The 9577-nt window shown below is 47.8% G+C and overlaps 1 protein-coding gene across 1 annotated transcript in view; it reads right to left on the minus strand.

Moving 5' to 3' along the window:
* Dnmbp (dynamin binding protein) overlaps nt 1-9577 on the minus strand; it is a 96150-nt gene that overhangs the window by 54284 nt on the left and 32289 nt on the right. The window contains exon 4 of the mRNA XM_021151805.2: nt 1667-3655. Within this exon, the coding sequence (XP_021007464.1) occupies nt 1667-3655 (1989 nt within the window). The remainder of the gene's footprint in view (nt 1-1666; nt 3656-9577) is intronic.

Raw genomic sequence — 9577 nt, forward strand, 5'->3', positions numbered from 1 at the left:
AAAAAAAAAAAAAAAAAAAAAAAAAAAAAAAAAAAAAAAAAAAAAAAAAAAAAAAAAAAAAAAAAAAAAGCCCAAAAGATAGATGTATGTACTACGTATATCTGTCTATCTATCTATCTATCTATCTATCTATCTATCTATCTATCTATCTGTCTGTCTGTCTAAGTGCTTTGCCCACATGAATGAATGTATACTGCATACATACTTAGTAGCCTGGAAGCCCAGAAGAGGGTGCTGCATTCCTTGGAACTAGAGTTACAAACAGTTCTGAGTCACAATGTGAGTGCTGGCAACAGAGCCCAGGTCCTCTTGTAAACACTGAGCCATCGCTCTGCCCTTTAGTGGAATCCTTTCTGCACCCTGTTTTAGAGGTCTAAGGTTGACAGGGAGGCAGGTCTGTACCACCATTCATCTACTGTTTTTTCCTTTTTCTTTCCTGGAGATGGGGCTAAATTATGTTGCCAAGATTAGCTTTGAACTCGTGGCAATTCTCCTGCCTCAGCCTCATGAGTGCTCAGAGTAAGCACGTACCACCATGCCATCTCCACTTTATATACCATTTTTTCCTGTGAGTCTGATGAATAGCGAGTCTCCCGAGGGGACTGAGGAGATGGCTTAAAGAGCTTGCTGCATTGCACAGGACCTGCTTTCAAGCCCTAGCACCCATGCAAACAGCCGGGTAGGGTGGCATATGCCTATCTCCTCAGCTCTGGGGAAGTGCAGACAGTGGGGCTCACAGCCAGTCTAGCCCAATTGGCGAGCTCTAGGCAAGTGGCTCTCGATCTGTGGGTCATGACCCCTAGGAGGGTTAAACAGCCCTTTCACAGGGGCCACATATCAGAGATCCTACGTATCAGATACTTACATGATGATTCATAACAGTAACAAAATGACAGGTTGTGAAGAAGCAATGAAAATAATTTTATGGCTGGGGTTGCCACAACGTGAGGAACTGTTGTATTAAAGGGACGAGCATTAGGAAGGTTGAGAACCACTGCTCTAGGCCAGTGAGAGACCCTGTCTCAAAAAACACAAGTTGACTGTAACAATATCCAAGGTTGACCTCTGACCTATACATACCTACACACACATGCATGCATGCCTACACACATGGGAAGTAAGCGAGAGTAGTGGAAAACACCAGCTTAAACCTCAGCTCTCTTGGCAGACTACTTAATGGCACCAAGCCTTAATCTTTCCCTCGATAGTGGCCATCTGAACACCTCTATATGTACTTCTAACAGGCCTGGGTATGTCTTCTATATAGACAAATACTAAGAACAAATGCTTATGAACAGTAAGAAATACAAGCTATTCCTACTGAAATACGGCCCCTGATCATAAAGATACGAGTTTCAGCTTTCTCGGGAGACTTGGCCTGGGAGACTTAAGTTCTTTTAAAACTCCTTAAGACAGTCTCATCTAGGGACTTCCAATCTGCAATGCACCCCGGAGGCCACAGCGGTAGGGAGGGCACATCTCTGAGGCTGGGCTTCCTTATTTGAGCAGTAAATGAAGTCAGAGAACACAGCAGTCACACATACAGCAAGACAAAGCGATCTCATTAGGCGACAGAATGAGGGACAGGGTAAAGAGGCTGTGAACCTGTTTCCATCAGGATGTTTCTCACACGGCGAGGCCCTCATGGACTTACAGTCACACTTACCTCTCAGCTGCTGAAGCTCCAGGGTCAGGCTCTGAATGGTGTTCTCGTAGGATCTGACAGTCTCAAGAGTCTCTGCCCTCGAAGGGTCATCTTGCTTTCCCTCCAGCAGCAAGTTCAGCTCTTCCTGAGCCCTGGTACACGTGTCCAAGTCCTGCTCCACGTCCTGTATCCTTGCCAGCATGGAGGGGCACGGAAAAGTCTGGGCTGGGCTCTTCTCCACGTGCTCTGAGTCCTCCTTCTCTGGGGCCTCCCAGCCGGGAGGGACACAGGAGGTGGGCTTGGGGGAGGCCGTATTCATCCTCTGCTGGGCAGGAGGAGGCAGAGGAGCTGGTCGGGAGGGCCGCACAACCAAGGTGGGTACAGGTTTCGGGCTCTGGTCAACCAGCAAGTGGGGGGAAATGGGTGTTGGGGTACGGGGTCTAGGAGGTGGTGGCCTCAGGGTCTTTCTCCTCTCGGGGAAAGCCTGTGAGGGTAGTGAATTTGAGGAGCCTCTCACGATATCCTTCTCAGAGTAAAAGTCCATGATTGAAAAGCGGCGTACAATCGTCTCTGGCTCTGTGCTGGGCCCTGACAGGCTCTTCTCAAACTCTATCAGCTGTTGGGTCAACTTGGAATCTAGGTCCAGGCTGTCCCCCTGTGACGCTGTGGTTATATCTGTGGCAGGCCCCCTGTCTTGTAGGCCAGGCCTCCTCTCTGGTCTCTCTGGTGGACCGTGGAGGCTGGCAGTATTTTCTGTAGATGTTTGGTGCTTCTGAGCATAGCTGGCCATGGCTGGATGGCAAAAGTGGCTAGGTCTGTCTAGACTCGAGGCTGTAAGGGAAGAGGCCCTCTGGAGGTGGGACGCTGGCTTCTGGAACGACCAACCCTGGGCGTATGTTCTTCTAGGAGGCAGGCTGGAGTAATCTCTGGTCCTGGCTTCTAGTGGGATAAGCTCAGAGAATGGGTCAGAGGTTTGGTGGCTCCCTCCTGCTGTTAGGTAGTGTTGGCTCTTCTGCACTTTGGGATGAATAGGTACCTGAGGCTGGGAAGAAACACCATTGACTTCCTCTGAGGGGTCAGGTGTGGAAAGGTCTTTAGCAAGAGGCCTTTCAGGATCCACATCAGGAAAGCTCCCTGAAGCATCTTTATCCTGACCTGAGATCATATCTCCAGTCCACTCGGGTGCTACGTGATCTTGGGGCACCGAGGCTTGTCCTGGGAGATCATAGTCAGGTCTTTCTTCTTCACACTCCCATGGTTCCTGTCTTGCTTCCTCCACCACGGAGTCCCCTGACTTGCCCACAGAGCTTTCAGAGTCCTTGGGGAAGCTGCTTTCCTGGGGCTGAGCCGTGGTTTCCTCTGTCCTGTTGCTAGGACATAACTTCACAAAGCGATGGGGAAAGACCCCTGTCTTGCCCTTCAGACATCCTTCCAGCCAGCCATCCTCCAAGGTCCCCAGTATTTGAATTCTGTCCCCTACCTCAAAGTCCAACTCATTCGTCTCCAGGGCTTGGAATCTGTAGAGGGCGATTCCATAGGTCCCCGTCTGCTGGTCGTCCTCGTCGCCCCCACTCTCTGCTTCTTCTGGAGGGACATCCACCTCACCATTGACAGCGGAGTCATCTCCACTTCCGGAGTTTACAGACTCATCTACAGTCCTTAGGGGCCCCAGCAGCTCTACAAAACCTTCTGGGAAAATGCCCCTCCGACCCTCTAACTCTCCCTCAAACCAGCCCGGCTCAGGAACCCCGATAATGGTGATCAGGTCTCCTTCCCTGAAATCCAACTCCTCGTCCAACTGGGCAGAAAGGCCCATGAGGGCCCGTGCTTGTCCCAGGGAGTACTCTGGGGCCTGAAGCAGCACACTCTGTGCGTGCCACCGTCGGCTCTGAGAGGAGAGGCAGAGCTCCTGGACACACGAGGATGGGAAGAAGCCCCGAGCGCCCCAGCAGCTTCGGCCCTGCAGCCATCCTGCAGTGGGAGCGCTGTCGTCCAGAATCACCAGGTCTCCTGGAGAAAGAGAAGCAAAAGTCAGGACCTTGGCCAGAGCCCCAGGGACCAACTTCATAGCAATTGTGCGCTCTTGGCTGTTGTTGGGACAGGAAGGACTGTGTGCGCTGTGGCCCAGGCTGTCACCACAGCTCTCCTGTCTTGGCAGGCATCCTCAGTTGCTAGGATTGCATGCATATTTGAGAAGAATCTCTCTTTCCACCACCTGGATCCTAGAGATAGAGCTCAGATGCTGGGTGGGCAGCAAGTACCTTCACCCGCCGAGTCAGTAGCCAGTACCCAGTAACCAGTACCCAGTAACCAGTACCCAGTCACCAGCTCTTCAAAGAACCAATATCTCAAAACATAACCCAAAAGTTACATTTGTCCTAGTGTTTAGATTTACCAGTTTTAAAAACGTATCCCAAGGTTCTATAATCAATTGCTTTATAACCAACGCTGGATTATATGACTATGGGCATTCATTTTGTGGATTACTAATTTTAATCGTCCTTTTCGCTCCCCCTCCCCCCCCCCGGCCAGTGATTGGGTCAACTCTCTGTTTTGAGCTGCTTAGGGGGGATGTAGAACAGCAGCAAACAGTAAGACAGACAGACAGACGGGGGCAGCAGCTCATGGTTTCCAGCCAAACACACTGGAGAGTGGGCTAGCTGTTCTGTCCTTGTTTTTATATGCTCCTGGGCCTTTAAGAGAGATTTACTGTATACGCATGGCTGTTTGCCTGCATGTATGTCAGGGCATCAGATGCATGCAGTGCCTGAGAAGAAGAGGGAGTCAGATCTTTTGGAACTAAAAGGTGCTTGTGAGTCACTAGTAGATGCTGGGGCTTGAACCCAGGGCCTCTGCGGGAACAGCCAGTGCCTTCAACTCTCAGTCACCTCTCAGCACTGTTCTTGATTTCTTTAAAGACATTTATGGGTATTTCCTCCCCAAGTGCATGTAAGCGAGATAGCTAGCGATGGGCACACTTCTCTTTTCTGCCCGTAGAGTCTGAGATGTCGGTCGCCTTTGAACAGCGAGCGCTCGGCATCCATCTGCCTATTCTTTGACCTCGACTCCCAGGTTCATCTCATCCTCCTGCATCTAACACTGGCTCCCACTGATAATGTCCTTGCTTCCTCTAGTTTCTTCTTTCAAAACATGTTTTCCATTTATTAATTCTCATTGCTAATAACCTAATCTGGCCTAATCCCCACTGTCTTCCCTTTGAAATTTTATCCCAAACATTTCTTCCAGCCTATCAAATTATAAATGGGCCAATTTATTTTTACCACGTCCCTGTTCTCAAGCCTTAGTCATGAAACATGGCGGCCTACTGCTCACCAACTTCTTTCTTAATAACCTTTCTCTGCTTTCTGAGATAGGGTCTCACTCCAGTGCATGGGCTGGCCTGAAACTTGTGCCAATTCTCCTGCCTCAGACTCCCAGGTGCTAGGAACAGTCCTATCCTTATCAACTGAGATCAATAAAACATGTTTGCTCTGTACACACTCTGAATAAGTTTCTTCACAAGGGCACCAACGGCCTACTCTCTTTGCCGCATCCGAACGTGGCTCAGGTTTCATCCAGTTTCTGCTCTCCAACAACCCATCACGATCTCACCCATGAGACCCACGCTCACACAAGAGGGTTTTTTTTTTTTTTTTGCTTTTTTTTGGTTTTGTTTTTACTTTGTTTTGCCTTTGAGACAGGGTATTCCAGGCTGGTCTCAAACTTCCAATCCTCCTGCCTCAGCCTTCCAAGTGCCTGCATTAAAAGCATGTACCACCATACCCTGCTGAACCCCAAATCTTTACTATTGCTTCTGTCTCGTTTGAAACCTCAGCAGTCTTCCTTAAAATGCCTTAGGAGATCATATCGGCTTGGGGATCCCTGTGGTCTACCAATGAGACCCTCCCACTTGTCCCTTCTATGCTGGCGTTTGTATCTCCACACAGTGCACGGCACCCGGCACAACAGTTTACACTTAGTGGCTGACACCTCGAATATTTTCCACTTCTTTTTATTGTCCTGACCCCCATAATTCTGTAGTCCTTAATTTATGAACCCACATCCCCCCCTGCCAAAGCCTTGGGTCCTGAGAATTACAAATGTCCCCCCTCAGGGCCCTAAGGCCTGCCAGCCAGACCGCAGAGGAAAGTCACTAGTGACATGACTGCCCAGACACAATGGGTCTCTTGGTGAATAGGAAAATCAGAGCATGCCATAACTCCCACTCGGCCAGCTTTGAATGCCTGGCTCACTTCTCGCAGAGCTGTCTGTTTGGCCAGAGCTCCATGAGCCCGGACAATAGGGTTGTTCTCCTCTCTATTCCAACAGAGCCGTTTGGATGAGCTTCACTTCCGGGCAGCCAGTCACTCTGAGAGTGATTCGCAGATAATAAAGGTGGACTTTCAAAACAAGACAAGACAATGCCCGGCTCCCCCCCACCCCCAACACACAAGTTAGATGACACGTTACTTCAGTCCGGCACTCCCCACCTTACATTTTTGATTGTTTTTCCTCCATACCTGGCAACTGCCTTTATTTTATAGGTCTAACTGTTCCTGGAGTGGTTTGTTTTTTGTTTTTTTAAAATCTCTTGTTTTAATCAGTCAAACAAGCTACTCCCGTGGAGTCCTGGATAATTCTTTCGGACCGGAGGATACCCAGTAATTCTAGGCTTCACAAACACTAATATAAAGAAGTCCTGGACTTGGGAACAGGACTGTGGAGGCAGTGGTCACCCTCAGGGCCACTCTGGCCTTTGGCTTGAATGTGACTCCCCTTAGTGCTGGTTTCTCTGGCCGCAATTTTTATTTGATCAGGAAGTGGTTTGGAAGTAAGATTATAGGAAGGAATGCAGGCCTTGTTAGAGTCTGTCGCAAGCAGTCTGGCTCTGCAGGGGTGGCTTCCTCCTTGAGGACACTCATAGCACAAACTGCCAGGGACTGTGTGCTTTGTGCAGGCCACATAATTTATTTAAGGAACCTAATTAGCGTTTCATCCTAATACTTCAATACGTGGCATTAAGATTTAGAGTTCTGTGCTTTGACTGGCAAAGATCCGTCAGCATTATCTATAAATCATCACTTGACTTTATTGGCCTTTCAAGAGGAGGTAGCCTAGCATATAAGGCTTAGACAGCCATAAACATTTGTAATGCCGAAAGATAAAGTAAGTCCCATCTGCTCAGGAAACAGGTAACTTCCTGGAATGCTGGGAATTGTGGTTCTTGGTAACTATGGTGGCCTACAGGTTTGTCCTTACAAGCCCCTGCCACACTCAGCGGGATGACATTCCAGCTGGGAAATTCTAGCATGGTCCTGGTCAAAGTCCATCTCTTGGTTAGTAGTTACTATTTAATAAAGCTTACTTTAAATTTGGCCCACAATGGTGGAGTTGGTTTTTCTGGAGAATCTAAGGATTAATACATTCTCTTATAGGAGGAGGAATGATGTGTGGTATCTCATAATATGTAGTCCTTTGTTATTTTTACTCTCCTGATCTTTTTCTCTTTTGCTTCCGGTATTCCTTTTTCCTTTCCTTTTCCTTTCCTTTCCTTTTCTTTTCTTTTTTCCTTCACTTTTTGTTCTCTAGTTTTGACTTTTTGGACAGTGGGTGACTAGCCACTCATACTGACTCTTCTAGAAGACTGTTTTGTTTCTGAATCAGAAGCAATTGCTTGGCCTCAGGGAAGGGGGCAAGGGTGACACCTGCTGGAAGAGTCATTGATGACTCCAATTCCAGGAGACGCTGAGGGAGGCATCCAGCACAAACCCTCCCAAAGTGATGGAGCGAACAGGCCTGGGCACATCACAACTGAGGAGCCACAGAGCTTCTCTTTGCCTGGTTCACACTACAACCCCAGCAATCCTAACAGCTACCCTGACATATGGAAGTCATCACCTCCAACTGTTACGCAAGGAAACTGGGTCTGAAAGTTGCAAATAACTCGCCCAACATCACAACTACTACATGGCGCACGGCAACAATGGATTTAGATGTAGGACCATCAGCAATCTATCTATCGTCTAGGCCAGGTTACCCACTTTTTAACACTACTCATAACACAAACACAAATCATGCGCGTGTTTGCATGCACACTCACGCGCTCACACACACACACACACACACACACACACACACACAGAGTTTTTCTCTTTTGGCAGTTCATTTACTTTTCTTTTGTGTGTATGGCCGTGTTGCTTGCATGGTTGTCTGTGCACCCTAGGTGTGCAGTCCCAAAGAGGCCAGAAGAGGGACTTGGATCCTCTAGAATTGGAGATACAGATGATTGTGAGCCTCCATGGGAGTGCTGGAAATTGAGCCTGGATCCCCTGGAAAAGCAGCCGGTGCTCTTGACTACTGAGCCATCTCTCCAGCTGCCCTTCATAATCTTAATGATAATTCTTAAAGGTAACTTAACAACAACTAAAAAGGCAGTATGATAAAACACAAAATGGCTCTCATGTAGCCCAGGCTGGCAGTGCAGCTGAAGACAACTGAGCTTCAGATCTTTCTGCCTCTGTCTCCTGAATGCTGGGCTGGTTAACCCTGAACCCAGGGCTTTGTGGATGTTAGTCAAGCAGACTACCAACCAAACTACACTCTTAGCACCCAATCCTCTTAAAAGTTTGCAGCTCCCCTTCTGATTCATCCCGTATACACAGAAGAGAAGCCACACCATACTGTGCTGGCTGGTCTTGAGTCAGCTTGACCTGCAAACTAGTTATCTGAAGGGAGGGAACCTCAACTGAGAAGATGCCTCCTTAAGATCTAGCTGTAAGGCATTTTCTTCCTTAGGGATTGAAGGAGGCGGGCCCAGCATATTGTGGGTGGGGCTATTCCTGGGCTGGAGGTCCTGGGTTTTGTTGTTGTTGTTGTTGTTTTTTGTTTGTTTTGGGTTTGGGTTTTTTTTTTTTTTTTTTTTTTTTGGTCCTGGTTTTTTTTAAGAAAGCAGGCTAAGCAAGCCAGGGGAAGAAAGCCAGTAAGCAGCACCCTTCTATGGCCTCTGTGTCAGCTCCTGCCTCCAGGTTCCTGCCCTGTTTGAGCTCCTGTCCTGACTCCCTTCATGGATAACCAGTGCTATGGAAGTGTAAGCTGGATAATCCCCTTCCTCCTCAACTTGCTTTTCAGTCATGGTGTTTATCACAGCAGTAGAAACTCTAAGACAGCTACAGTGAAGGTTCCTAGGGACAGATCAAAAAACGATACCACAGGGATCTGGATTAACAACCATAGAGCACAGGGCTAAAGGAATGCATATTCTGCTACGAGGTGGTCTCATGCAAATTTACTTTCCATCTAATGAAGTGGCAGGACTGTCTCAAGGCCTAGACTTGAAAATCAGGGAACGTTGGACTTACATCTGATAAGCTGTGTGCAGTCTGAAACAATACTTCATTCTGTAGTAATGTTGTCTCCAAATAGCAAAATTAATTCTTACTGATGTAAGATATAAAGAAACAAAAGGAATTAAACATAATTTCAGTGTGCCAAGCTTCACAGAAAGGGACAAGATACAATTCAACCTCTTCATCAAGAAAGCTTGACTCGGGCTGGTGAGATGGCTCAGTGGGTAAGAGCACCCGCCTGCTCTTCCAAAGGTCAGGAGTTCAAATCCCAGCAACCACATGGTGGCTCACAACCATCTTGTAACGAGATCTGACTCCCTCTTCTGGAGTGTCTGAGGACAGCAATAGTGTACTTATATATAATAAATAAATAAATAAATTAATTAAAAAAAAAAAAGAAAGCTTGACTTTTTCAAATCAGAAGCCATGTCAAACCATGAGACATGCCAGGTGTGGGAATAAAGCCCTGAAGTTAGCTCATCTCTTTCTAGTCCTCTCTCCTGTGGACCCTCATCCCAGCATCCTCTCCTCTCTCCTGTGGACCCTCATCCCAGCATCCTCTCCTCTCTCCTGTGGACCCTCATCC

Source organism: Mus caroli, chromosome 19 (genome assembly GCF_900094665.2).
Source record: "Mus caroli chromosome 19, CAROLI_EIJ_v1.1, whole genome shotgun sequence".
Taxonomy (NCBI): domain Eukaryota; kingdom Metazoa; phylum Chordata; class Mammalia; order Rodentia; family Muridae; genus Mus; species Mus caroli.